This window comes from Cnephaeus nilssonii (assembly GCF_951640355.1).
Source record: "Cnephaeus nilssonii genome assembly, chromosome: 8".
In the NCBI taxonomy this organism is placed as follows: domain Eukaryota; kingdom Metazoa; phylum Chordata; class Mammalia; order Chiroptera; family Vespertilionidae; genus Cnephaeus; species Cnephaeus nilssonii.
The window spans coordinates 16,590,866-16,604,994 of NC_137079.1; the positions used below are offsets into that span (position 1 = coordinate 16,590,866).

The 14,129-nt window shown below is 40.7% G+C and overlaps 1 protein-coding gene across 1 annotated transcript in view; it reads left to right on the forward strand.

Moving 5' to 3' along the window:
- Window positions 1–836: 836 nt before the first annotated feature.
- TNKS (tankyrase) overlaps window positions 837–14,129 on the forward strand; it is a 163,907-nt gene continuing 150,614 nt past the window's right edge. The window contains exon 1 of the mRNA XM_079779169.1: window positions 837–1,558. Within this exon, the coding sequence (XP_079635295.1) occupies window positions 886–1,558 (673 nt within the window). The 5' untranslated portion in view covers window positions 837–885. The remainder of the gene's footprint in view (window positions 1,559–14,129) is intronic.

The window sequence follows — 14,129 nt, forward strand, 5'->3', positions numbered from 1 at the left end:
AAATCAATAAAAATATATATATTTTTTAAAAAAGTACATCCCTGCCAGTGTGGCTCAGCGGTTGAGCGTGGACCCAGGGTCCAACAGATCGCTGGTTCGATTCCCAGTCAGGGCACATGCCCTGGGTTGCAGGCTCCATCCCTAGTAGGGGTGCGTGTAGAAGGCAGCGGATGATGTTTCTCTCTCATCGGTTTCCACCTCTCTATCCTTCTCCCTTCCCCTCTCTCTAAAAATCAATAAAAACGTACATATTTTTAAAAAGTACACAGAGTGAGAAAACTTATAGAGAAGGGATATAGAGATCAAGGGGATAACTGGGGGAGGGGAGGGAGAGAAGACTGAATTACCAATGGACTGATTACAGCTATGCTTTATTAACGGACACAACCCTTTGTATATATGTTAGCCCATTGAACCCCGCTAACAATTCTGTGAGGGAGCTAGTATTCCATTTTTCAAACGAGGACCCTTGCTAGATGAAAAACGACACATTCTCTTCCCGCACCGAGTTACACCTGAAGAGCAGGTTTTGGGCAAGATAAAGGAAAATTAAAGGAGACTTGGCCAGAGGACGGAGCAGGGCAATGTAAGCAAGCTGAAAGCGAGAAATGCAGGGAACTTTCCCATTTAGGTAGACACTGCTTGCAGCTTTCAAATCTCCCCGCCGGCCCGCCCAGGCGTCACAAAGCCCGCCCCTCAGCCACCCGGCCACGCCCCCTTCCGTGGCCGTAACCCGAGCTCCCAATACTTCCCTACTTCTCCTTGACCCCTCCCACTCCGCCAAGCATCATTTCCTGTGCGCTGGATGCTGATTGGTCCGGAAGTCGGAAGTGAGGGCGGGCTGTGGGGCCGTTGCCGCAGTGACAGTGCCGGGGGAGTCCGAAGATGGCGGCGTCGCGTCGCTCTCAGCATCATCACCACCATCATCAACAGCAGCTCCAGCCCGCCCCAGGGGCTTCGGCGCCGCCGCCGCCACCTCCCCCACCACTCAGCCCTGGCCTGGCCCCGGGGACCACCCCAGCCTCTCCCACGGCGGGCGGCCTGGCCCCCTTCGCCTCCCCGCGGCACGGCCTAGCGCTGCCCGAGGGGGATGGCAGTCGGGATCCGCCCGACAGGCCCCGATCCCCGGACCCGGTTGACAGTACCAGCTGTTGCAATACCACCAGCACACTCTGTACCGTCGCCGCCGCTCCCGTGGTTCCCGTGGTTTCCGCTTCATCGGCCGTCGGAGTCCCTCCCAACCCAGCCGGCGGTGTCAGTAATAATTCACCGTCGTCCTCTTCTTCCCCAACTTCTTCCTCCTCGTCCTCTCCATCCTCCCCCGGATCGAGCTTGGCGGAGAGCCCCGAGGCGGCGGGAGTTAGCCCCGCAGCCACAGTGGGGCCGGGGGCAGCGGGGCCGGGGCCGGGGGTCCCAGCCGTGAGCGGGGCCCTGCGGGAGCTGTTGGAGGCCTGCCGCAATGGGGACGTGTCCCGGGTGAAGAGGCTGGTGGACGCGGCCAACGTGAACGCTAAGGACATGGCCGGCCGGAAATCTTCTCCCCTGCACTTCGCTGCAGGTCAGAAACTTTTTTTTTTTTAAGGGTTTCGATGTTAGGGACGGGGGTCCCGGTAGGGAAAGAAAACCAAGTTATTGTGATGGAACAACATGGGGGCGTGGTTACGGTTCTTGAACACCTCACCGGGAGACTAGGGACGGAGGTCCCTTTCCTTGGTGCCCGGGCGACGGGGGCGTGGTAGGGGAACGTGGGAATCCATTCTTCTTAGTGATATTTGTCCTCATTCCCAAACCCCCTTCGTGGTAGTCTCTGGGTATGGGCATGCGTAAACTTTTTCGGTTCTCTGTAGGAACAAAGTTAGATTTGGGCAGGCTTCGAGTAGCTTTGTCGTTTGTTTGCTGGCCTCTTTAGTTTTTCACAAGGGCATGTCCCATGAGGAGAGTGTAGGACAAAAGAGGTTGAATGTGACTCAACAAGTGTTTATCTGTCCTAGTCTTAGTTAAGCCAGTGAAAGACAAAAATAAAGTTTGTGAAACTTTCCCCCCTTTCTCAGGTTTACAGTCTTAATTGGTAGATCAAAATATCCCTAATATGAAACAACTGGAGAAGACTATTTGGATGCATTATGTGATAATAGAAGAACTATAGGATTTGAAGACCTGGACACTGCTATTTGTTACTTGTCTAACACAGACTTCAGCTCATCTCGGTTGCCTCCTTTTTCTCATGGGCAAAAATTATATATTAAGGTTGTGTGAGTATTTAGTGAGAAGCACTTGGCACAGAAGTTCTCAAGAGAAAGTTCTAATTCCCAAACCTTGGAATTAGGTTTTTAATTTTTAAAACATCTAGTATACTTTTGTAAACTACAGAAATATAAAACAAAACAAAGGACTTATTCTCACAGCCTAGATAACTGTGATATCACTGTTAAGGTTTTTGCTGTTTCTAATATATATCATGCCTTCAGTTTGTTCTGTTAATGGTAAAATATTTGTTAAGAACTTACTATATATATTATTATTGTTACCAAAACTTGCGAGATATTCTTACCCCCGTTTTACAGATGACAAAAGTGAAGCACATACTGTTTAAATAAGTCCAAATTCACACAGAAAGTAGTGGAACCTGGATTTGAACTCAAAACAGTTTGATTTTAGAGCTTGTGAAATCAAGTTTAAACTTTCATAACCTATACCTCGGTTGATGTCACTTTTAATTTTCGTGAGTAATTGTGATAGAAGTAATTGGGGGTATATATTTCTAGAGTAGATTCACACATTTTTTTATTGCAACCAATAGTTAGAAACATATTTTACATTGTCACACACACAAACTGAATCAAAAGTTTCAGGAAACAATACTTTCCCTTACTACATGTGTTGTACTCTGATATTTTATATCCTATTACATTTCATTATTTACAAATGCTGTTTGTAACTCATTAATGGGCCATGATCAACAATATGAGAAACACAGGAAATCATTATTAGATTACTGGATCCATTCTTGGCAAGTAGACATTACTGTTGGGAATGTAGTGAGTTGGATCATAAACAAGCTATCATCTAACTAGGTATTTGCTCCAGGATACTGCTTATTTTAAATGAAATAGAATTTCTTTTTCTTTAGGCCAAATGAAAGGCCTATGCCTGGTGTTATAAATTAACCAAGGTTGTTTGTTTTTGCATACTTTATTCCAAATTTGACTATTTTAACATTGTTTCACAAGTCTTGTCACTCCTCAGCTTACTCCATTGTAAGTAATCACAGATGATACTTACATTTATTTGTGTAATAATGAACTTGTTTAGGATTAGCCACACATGAAGTAGAGCATATCTCCCAAATCACTTCTGTTTGTCATAAGTTACTTTTTATTCTGTTTTAGTCCTGTAATTATGTTGTAGTTATTGAGAATCCAACCTTGAACTGGATGTTACAAAAAAAAAAATTGTTTAGTTTGTGGAAAACAGACAAAACAAAAACAGCAAAACTCTCCATGGTATAAAAACATACCACCCTATAGTCAGTTTACCATACTTCACGTTTCTATGTATAGCATTAAAGCTTTGTTAAATCTAGTCTTCTCCATCATGAATAGTCTGAGTAGTTAAAAGTAATTCTCAGTTGACTATTAGTTGATTGGAATGCTATTCATTGAATTGTCCTTGAATAGCTGTTTTAAAGATAGGAAATAGGTACAATCTTTTGGATGGATGGAAAAGTTTAAAACTTGTAGTTCATTTTTCACAAATATTTTAATATCATAAAACAGGTGTTAAATACTGATACAATTTTGAAATGGCAAATAAGTAGTCCTTAACCTTATGGAGCTTACAGTCTGGTAGGGACAGCTAGATAAGAACAGTAATAACAAAACCCCACAAAGTGTGTAACCTAAAGTGATAGAAAAAGTACATTATTATACTATCAGTTGGAGCAGATAATAGGGACATTTGTCGTGGTTTTAGGACATAAGGAAGTCTTTCCAGATAGAGATTTTTAAGCAGGGATTTAAAAGATGAGTCCAAAATAGCTAGCCAAATAAAGATGGGAAGGATGTTAATTAATGCCTTTATTTTTATTTTAAAATGAGTTTACAGTTCTATAGAATGAAATGGATCCATTTTAAAGATCTCAGAAATCATATTTAAACCTTATGACTTTTAAAAAATATCACCATAAGAGTAACCAAAGTTCTTTTCAAGCAGCACAATTAAGAATCCTTTCTCTCCTATCTTGGACTGTGATAATTATTTGTTTAAAATATAGCTTAGAGACAATGGAATCACCCTATCCACAATTAGAAACATAATCTTCAGTTTCTATTTTTGATACAGTTCTCAAAACACTATTTCTAATGCTGTCTTAAGATGGCTATATCAAAATGACCCAGTCCTATATTATTGACTAGAGTTTATGTAAGACTCTCTTCTACAGATAAGATCCTTGATCCCCGGTTTTCTATTGTTCAAAGGACTGCAGTCAAAACTTTATAATCATATCAATTTAGAGTGATGATATCTTCTTATTTTAATGCCTACTAGTGACATAATTTTGTTAAAGGGCCAATATATTCTGACTAGAGGCCCGGTGCCTGAATTCGTGCATGGGTGGGGTCTCTCTGGGTGGCCTGCAGGGATGGGGCTGAAACCTGCAGTCCAAAGTCACATGCTGTTCCTGCTCATCCCGGCCCCACTGTGCCTGCTGTGGACTCGCACCCAATCAGTCCAGATCAGTAGAGGCTCACGCTGCCATAGTATGGCTCACCAGCCATGAGCCTGCATCTGGCGCCCTCCCAAGGGGTGTGGCCTGTGGGATCGGGCTGAAACTGGCTCTCCAACATCCCCCGAGGGATCTCGAATTGCAAGAGAGCACAGGCCAGGCTGAGGGACCCCACTGGTGCATGATTGGGCCAGGGAGGGACTGCGGGAGGGCTCTGGGGCATGTCTGGCCCATCTCTCTCAGTCCCGATCGGCCGGACCCCAGCAGCAAGCTAACCTACCAGTAGGAGCATCTACACCCTGGTGGTCAGTGCATGTCATAGCAAGCGTTTGACAGCCTTAGCATATCATTAGCATATTATGCTTTGATTGGTGGTTAGGCCATTCAGTCTATTTGCATATTACCCTTTTATTATATAGGATGAGGTCTCCTTTTTAAAAGAAAAATTCAGGTGAGGTCTTAAAAAAAGGCTTTTAACAAAGCATTGAATTCTGAGATTTCATAGTATTTACCTTATTTTTTAAATTAAATCGTTATTGTTGATAGTATTACATATATCTCCCTTTTCCCCCCATTGACCCCTTCAAGGCTGCCCCACTCCCTGTCCCAGGCCTTCACTACCCTGTTGTCTGTGTCCATGGGTTATGCATATATGCATACAAGTTTTCTTAAATTACAGTTTTTAGTATTCTTTTCTTGGTTTTATGTATATTGGAACTTTGCCTGTCTTCCAAATTTGTCACTTTCTTTTTTTTGTGATAAAATATATATAACATAAAATTTAACATTTTAAAGTGTACACTCCAATGGCATTAACATTCACAGTGTTGTCAGACCATCACCACTGTCCATTTCTTTTTTTTTTTTGTCAAACACTTTACATACATTATCTTACTTTTTTAATAAATCTTTATTGTTCAGATTATTACAGTTGTTCCTCTTCGCTCCCCCCTCCCCCCCCCCCCCCCCGCCCATAGCTCTCTTCCACCCGGTTCCCACCCCACCCCATGCCCTTACCTCCCCACCCCATCCTCATCCATAGGTGTATGATTTTTGTCCAGTCTCTTCCCGCACCCCCCACACCTCTTTCCCCCTGAGGATTGTCAGTCCACTCCCTTTCTATGCCCCTGATTCTATTATATTTACCAGATTATTCTGTTCATCAGATTTTTTATTCACTTGCTTTTTAGATTCACTTGTTGATAGATATGTATTTGTTGTTCATAATTTTTATCTTTACCTTTTTCTTTTTCTTCCTCCTCTTGAAGAATACCTTTTAGCATTTCATATAATACTGGTTTGGCGGTGATGAACTCCTTTAGCTTTTTCTTATCTGTGAAGCTCTTTATCTGACCTTCAATTCTGAATAATAGCTTTGCTGGGTAGAGTAATCTTGGTTGTAGGTTCTTGCTACTCATCACTTTGACTATTTCTTGCCACTCCCATCTGACCTGCATAGTTTCTGTTGAGAAATAGCTGACAATCATATGGGTGCTCCCTTTTAGGTAACTAACTGTTTTTCTCTGGCTCCTTTTAAGATTCTCTCTTTGTCTTTTGTTCTTGGCATTTTAATTATGATGTGTCTTGGTGTGGTCCTCTTTGGATTCCTCTTGTTTGGGGTTCTGTGCGCTTCCTGGACTTGTAAGTCTATTTCTTTCACCAGGTGGGGGAAGTTTTCAGTCATTATTTCTTCAAATAGGTTTTCAATATCTTGTTCTCTCTCTTCTTCTGGCACCCCCATAATTCTGATGTTGGTATGCTTGAAGTTGTCCCAGAGGCTCCTTACACTATCTTCATATTTTTGGATTCTTTTTGCTTTTTGCTTTTCCAGTTGGGTGTTTTTTGCTTCTTTGTATTTCATATCTTTGACTTGATTCTTGTGATCCTCTAGTCTGCTGTTGGATCTCTGTATAATATTTTTTATTTCAGTCAGTGTATGCTTAATTTCTAGTTGGTCCTTTTTCATATCCTTGAAGGTCTCGCTAAATGTATTGGCCTTTTCTAGAAAATTCTTGAGAAACCTTATAACTGTGGTTTTGACTCCATATCCAGTAGTTTGCTTTCCTTCATTTCTTTCATTTGTGACCTGTTTCTTTGTCTCTGCATTTTGGCTGCTTCCCTGTGTTGAAAGAGTGGCTTTGTTTGCTAGGTGTCCTATAGGGCCCAGTGGCTCAGCCTTCCCAGTTACCTGAGATGGACACTCTTGGTGCACCCCTTTGTGGGCTGTGTACACAGTCTTGTTGTAGTTAAACCTTGATTGTTGTTGGTGTATCACTGGGAGGAATTGACCTCCAGGCCAATTGGCTGTGAGGATCAGCTGTGTCTATGATGGGAAACTTCTGTGCTGGAGACACCTTTATGAGTCAAGACTTGCTTCAGTGGGGCTTTGGTGCTCACTGAGTCTGCCCCCTGAGTGTGTCCCTTATGTATCTGAGGAGTTGTAATCTTGATGGTCCCACTCTGACCCCTGCGTACACTGGCTCTTGGATCTCCAAGGAGGTGCTAATTTAGCCTCTGCCTGAGGCCGCAGGAGCTACAGAAAGATCTGCAGATTCCTCTTCTTCGTTTGGGTTTTGGAGGTGCCCAGATGAGGCCCAGCTGTGAAGCAGTGCAAGCTGCTGCGGGGCCTTGGGCCTTCTTTTGGATGTTCTGGGTCTCTCTTGACTCAGCTGCAGTTTGTTAGGTAAGTTTAGATTTCAGAGGACCAGGCCATTCATATGCAAAAGCCTCTGCGCACAGCTTGGATGGGGTGGAGTCTCAGGGCGAAGCAAACAGCAATGGCTGACCGTCAGCCCTGCCCTAAGAGGCCCCGGGTCTCAGTGTCCCTTGGTAATCGCTGCAAGCACCTCTGAGAGAAAGCTGCCCTCGAGTTCTGCCTGCTGCCAGACAGTCCAGTTTCTCCCCGTATGAGTCTGGGTCCCCAGAGACTCGCCTGGAACTGGAGTTCAGAGCAAAGGAGCTTGTGTCTCCCTCCTGATTGAAAAATCCAGCCGCGTACTCAATTGCCAGCCCTCTCTGTGCGCGCACCTCCGTACCTCTGCACTTTACTTCCGCAGCTCCTCTGAGTCTCAGTGTGCTTTTCTCTTCCCTTCTAGTTGTAGAATTTCCAGTTAGCCAGCCTTCTTTTGGTTCTGGATGATGTCTGTTTTGTCTTTTAGTTGTAGTTTTGAAGTGGTTATTCGAGGCAGCAAGTTCAGGTGTTTACCTATGCTGCCATCTTGGTTTCTCCCACCACTGTCCATTTCTAAAACATTTTATCCTAAATAGAAACCCTGCCCGTTTAAATAATAACTGCCTGTACTTACCTACTCAGAGCCACTGATAACTGTCACTCTTGTATCCTTTAAAAATATATATATATCTTCATTTATTTTTGCTTCTCAAAATATTTCTTCTTTTACCTTCCATTTCTCTTATTGTAGGAGTTGGAAAACATTTTGTGTAAATGGCCAGACAATAAGTATTTTACGCTTTGTGCCCTATATGGTCTCTGTTTCAAATACTCAGCTGTGTTTTTGTACCATGAAGGTATCCATTGGTTGTGTTTCAATAAAACTTTATTTGTAAAAACAGGTGATGGCCAGATTTGGTGCATGGGTCATAGTTTGCTAATCCCCATTACAATGCATTATCTGTGGGGGTTTTTCACCTTTGTTTTCCTTTTTTAGTCTTTATTTCTGAAATGATTTTTCTTAATTTTGCATTATTTTCTGAGTTCTGCCATCTTATTGCTAGTTCAGGTATATGTCAACTTGTATCATTTTTCATATTGTCTTTTATCTAGTGTTAAATAGTAAATAATTTTGTCTATGTGATGTGAGCATTTTGTTATGGTATATATTATCTATAGGGGTCCAATTCTGGCTCAAATTCTTCTTATAAGAATTTTGCATGGGATTTGACCTCAGTATTTTTCCGTTGCTCATTTTTACAGGAATTAATTGCTAAATAATTGCAAGGATAAAAATAGAGGTCTGAGATGTTGAGGGTAACTCCTTTTGTCCTCTCTTCTGATGGTGGACATAGGTGTCTCTGACCTAGACTAGATGAAGTCTCTCAGTTGTTTGCAGGATCATCTCTTACAGTAGTAGCATTTAAATTATGAAGCGTCACCATTTTATATCTCAGTTTATATAGCCCATGTGCCACTTTCTAGGGCACCTTAATCAGAGACATTCTGCTAAGGACATCTTATAGATGAAATGATTTATTCACAGTCTTTTTACATAGAAGGTTGTTTTGACAACTTTAGTCTGGTCACCAGCCTTGTTTTCTCTCCTCTGGGCATTTCCTTCCTTTCAGACCTGAGGTGATTCTTTGGCAGTTAAAAGGCAAAAGAAATACATCTGGTTGATAGAAGATATAACATACAGGGTGGAATTGTGAGCATAAATATATTGAAAAATGGAATCTTCAGTGTAGAGCCCAGAATACATATATACACATATATGTATGTGTACCAGTATAACTAGGAATGTAAATAATGCTAAGAAAATGTATTTCATTGTAGTGTTAGGTTTTGAAAAGGAGTAAATATCTTTGAGTCTTGTGAGGAAATGCCGATGTAAACACTAGAGTGGCTTATTTTTAAATGTATGTATAGCTTGCTTTTGCTTCATGGACAAAGAAATCTTTTCCGTAGTTGATTGTAAAATGTGCAGTAGACACAATTGAAGAGACAAGTGTCTCTTAAATTTTTATTTTTCCCCTATGTCAGGGTCCTTGAAATTACTTTGGCCTATGTTTATTCTTCTGACAGAATCTCTCAGGAAGTTAGGATATAGCCCTGATTGGAAGACCAATTTTTTATAATAGGAATTGAGTAGGGTGGGTTTGGGGGATTTCTACTAAAGTCTAGGTGCTCAGGCTAACTTTGAGGATCATTTTTTAAAAGTCATTTGATTTTGTTTAACTGATGCAAGTTACGAGTATTTTGTTTTTGGGTGCCTACTGAGTTTTCCTTTTAAGGCTTCATCAGGTCTCCAGTATTGCTTTTCCTAACTGTGCCTTGCTGGGTTCTTTGTCAAGTGGAAACCTGTTTTGCCTGTTTGCTCAGGTATCTGTGTGTAGAATCAGCAGTGTGAGGTTGAACTTTTTTTTTTTTTGAGGCTCTTTTCTCAAAAAACTGTTTTCTGTGTCAGCTACCTGTTCAATTTAGTCTAGCGATTTTTTTAAAATTGTAGCAAAAGAAGAAATTAAATAATGTAGTTTCCTCTCCCTCTTTAATTTTATTAATCCTTACAGCAACCATATGAGATAGGTTTTACCTCTACTTCGAGGATGAAGAAACTGAGACTCAGAGATTGATGTCTTGTCCCAGGTCACATAGCTGTTAAGTGATAGAGCTAGATTTAAATCTATATCTGGCTGTCCTAAAATAATTTGGTCCATGCTATTCAAACAGAAAGTTGATAGCAATGAGAAATTACTTTTTGAGACATCTTATAATTTGATAGTTATTGCTTTCTCAAATTTGTTTTCTGAAAATAAAAGTAATTGTACAAATTTTGGAAAATGCAGTATAAAGTAGCCCATCATCTCACTACCCCAAGCCAAGGAGATCATATAGTTATTTTGACAAATTTCCCCCCTCTCTTTTTCTAGGCATTTAAAATAAAGCAAAACTGCATGTAGATGCTTTATTAAAACATATAGCCTCAATCAAATCCTAGTAACAATGTTTTTATATATATATATATATATATATATATATATATATATATATTAGTAAGGTATTGGAACATTTGAATTATTAGAATGTTGGACTCTGATCTTTTAATCACTTGTTTCATAATCATAAAAAAGTGTAATTGAAAGTAATCTGTCTTTGAGAACCTAATAATTTAATGAAGAGGGTGAAAGGTTAAAGTCGGTGATTCACGGACAGGCTAAATAACTATCTCAGACAATGAATAAAGAAAAATTGAATTTATTTAAGGAAAAGGGGTTGGACAATGGGGATATCCAGAGCAAAGGGCTACACAGCACTGAACCAAAGGATATTGGGTCCATGATGACAGCAAAAGTATACTTAGGACAGTGAAACAAGAAAGGGCATAGAAGAAGCAACAGGAGAGCCTAGGTTGGGCTGCTTTGGCTCACTGAGGAGTCATAGAAAAGGGGGTTTAGAGACAGGTTCATGGGGTTAGCCCGGGATGAGCTGCCACTGCCCATTGCTTCCCTGGTTGCAAGTCTTGTGGAGTCCCTTAGAGGTTAGGGGATATGTGGCTGTGGGGGAAGGAGAGGGGGAAGGGAATGGCACAGGCGTGCTCCTTGAAGGGAGAGGGCACACTGGGTCCTTTGTCCTGAGCATATTTATCTCTCTTGCTGGTGGAAATCTTGGGGGAGATCTCAGGGGAGGGTCTCAATAGAATATTCATCAGCTTTCCAGGTGCGGTCTTTCAGGGTCCTGGAGTCCACTGATTGGTTGGTGCCAGGGCACAGGGTCATCAGTCAATGTAGCTGGTCCTGAGGCAGCCAGACCTTCACTTGTCTGGTTTTGCTGCTTTTCTGGGCCTGGAGCTGAAAAACAGCTGAGGCCTAGATGTTATCTATAGGGAGGAAAAAGTCAGGGGGTCTAAACCGCATGACTAGTGACATGCTAGGGGAGGATAGGTTACCCTGTGGGTGAGGTTCTTGTTTTCCCAGTTTTGCCCCTTGCTAAGCACTTGGGGCTTTCTGCCCTGGTGAGTTTCTGTACCTGGCCCATTGTCCTTGCTCTGTTCATGTCTGTCTAACAGAGTATTTTAGCAACTCCTTTAAAAGACTACTTAAAATTGTTAGAAAATCTTAAAGATAAACTGCTATATTTTTTGATTCATGGGAGCAAAAAAGAATGTTGAGATAAAACATATGGGAGTCACAATAATTTGAAAGTACATAATACCCATGAACTGACCCTTAAAAATGGTTAAGATTGTAAAATTTGTGTTATTGGTATTTTAAAACAAAAAATTTTAAATGTCATTGTAGGCATTTTGGTCTTCCTATTACCCTAGAAAAAACTCAATTCTTAATATTACCAACATGAAATATGGGAAATAGCTTATTCATTGCATTGAATCTTAGTGATATGTTGAGGATACCCCACTCATCTCTTATTAATTCACATTTCTGAGAGTAAATGTGGTCCTTCATTGGCAGTATGAAACTACCAGGTAAGTATTAGAAATTTAAAGGAATGTATGCAACTTGCTTAATTAATAGTCACTAAGACAATACCATAGTGTGTTTTTCCTCTTTGGTCTGTTTCTTAGTAATCTGGCATGAGCCCTAAGGTTTTACAGTAATTTAGTAACAACTCAATAAATATAAGTACTATTATAAAGACCAAGATGATGAGAATTATTTCCTGTCTCTGAGGAAGTTTATAGTTATAATGCATTGTTTCTCAAACTTGATAGTCTCAGGACTCTTTTCACTCTTAAAAATATTTGATAGAGCTTTTGTTTATGTGGATTATGTCTGTGGGTATTTATCATATTAGGAGTTAAAGCTGAGAAATTAAGAAGTAACAATCATAAACTTTGGGTGTCAATCGATGGTTCTTGGTGCCAATTTAACACCAACAGGAATTCCCAGTTTGAGGGGGGTGGAGAAAGGAAACTTTATTAAGTGCTAATAGTTCAGTTGTGATAAGCACAACTATGAGAACAGCTCAGTAGTGTTACAGTTCAGTTAAGAGGTAGCACTGGCTATGGAACAGCATGGCTACAAGGTGGCCTTCCAGGTGAGGCTCCTCTCTGGTTAGTTAGCTTTGCTCTGCTTTGGTCTGCTTTGCTCTGCCCTGTGCCACTCTGTTCCACTTTGGTCCAGCAAGACATCTTCAGTGTTTCTTTTTCAACCTTTGATTTTTTTACCTCCAGCCTTTGATGGAAAGGGAAAGCGTGTTCTCTGAGCCAGAGGGGAGCTAACTGATATAGGCAGAAGTCCCCACCCTTAGTTCCTGATTGGTCCATCCCCATGCAAATGAGAATTCCAAATCCTTGCAGTATGATTGGCCCAAAAGGCACTGTCCTGATTGGTCAGAATGGAGCCACTCTAATAGTTAACTAAATATGCTGATGGGGATATAGCTGTGCAGCTCTGATTGGATGGGGGAAAACCTCAGCCCTATTGGTTGAAATATAATTCCAGGAACTCCTTTATAAAGGCTTGCTCAGTGGGCAGAGACACAGTGCAGACAGGTAGGTAGTTCATTGTGGGAGGCAACAGGTCATTGCAGCTTTCTCCTTGAAAAGGCTAGTGGCTTGTGTAAGAAGCCCCTGTTTAGAACTGGCTGCTAGACTCTGTTTTTTGTTTGTTTTTTAATTTGAGCCCAGTTAGCTACTAGGAGCCCTTCTTGGTATGTATCTTCTTTCTCAAGGTCTACTTGTAAATCACACTTTTAATGAACAGACTAAAGTTTTCTTAAATAAAGGTTAATGAGAAGAGGCATTATTTTACCTTTGTACGTCAAAGAGGCATTATTTTACCTTTCACTGTTTTCTAAAATAAAGGTTAATGAGAAGAGGCATTATTTTACCTTTGTACGTCACTTTTAATGTCTGACTTAAGAAGACAGGCAAATTTTCATTGCTTCTTCATACCATTTGTTGTACTTTATCATTTGAAGTATATGAAGACAATTCAGCTTTAAATCCTGGGTAACTATATAGTTGAAACGGGAAGGAATCTTTTAATAGCATTTTCAGATAACCTTAGATTTGTGGTTTTTTTTGATACTACACCCAAAGTTGATAACTAGCAGTTTTCTTAAGGGTAGTTGCAGTATGGGATCTTAAGCCATATTAATAAGTTTTTCATACTCTGTTATGCTAAAATTGATCCATTTCACTTTATATAATAAACACATTTGCTAATATCATCACCAATCTTATCGTAAAAATATTTAAGTATTGGGAAACTGTTAAGCTCATGGTGGCAGATGACAGTTTTACAAAGTTCTCATTTTTATTTGAAAGCTCAAATTTTATCATTGGGAACAAATACTATCAACTGTTTCCCTTGAAGGGACAGGCTCACTTTGTTCATTCTCGAGAAAAAATTGCCAAATACACAGATGAAACTGAGCTCAAACAAGTGCATATGTTTTGTTCCTCAAGACAACCATATTTGGTGTGTGGCAGAAGTGCTTAGTGTGTATTTCTCATTTTGCTACAAGAATATTAAAGAGATGTACACAGAGTTGGAATTTAATAACAATAATGTTTACATTTTCGTGAAGGATATTCTTAAGTGAAACTGGGGGCTTTTAAAAAATTTTTTATTTTAACTATGAGGGCCTGGCGGTGAAGAATACAATGGCTAATACTGTAGTTTGGTGCCATTGTCTTGATTCATGCCAAGGTGTCAGCAGCTTCATTTACCACTAGAGGCCTGGTTCATGAAAATTCATGCACTG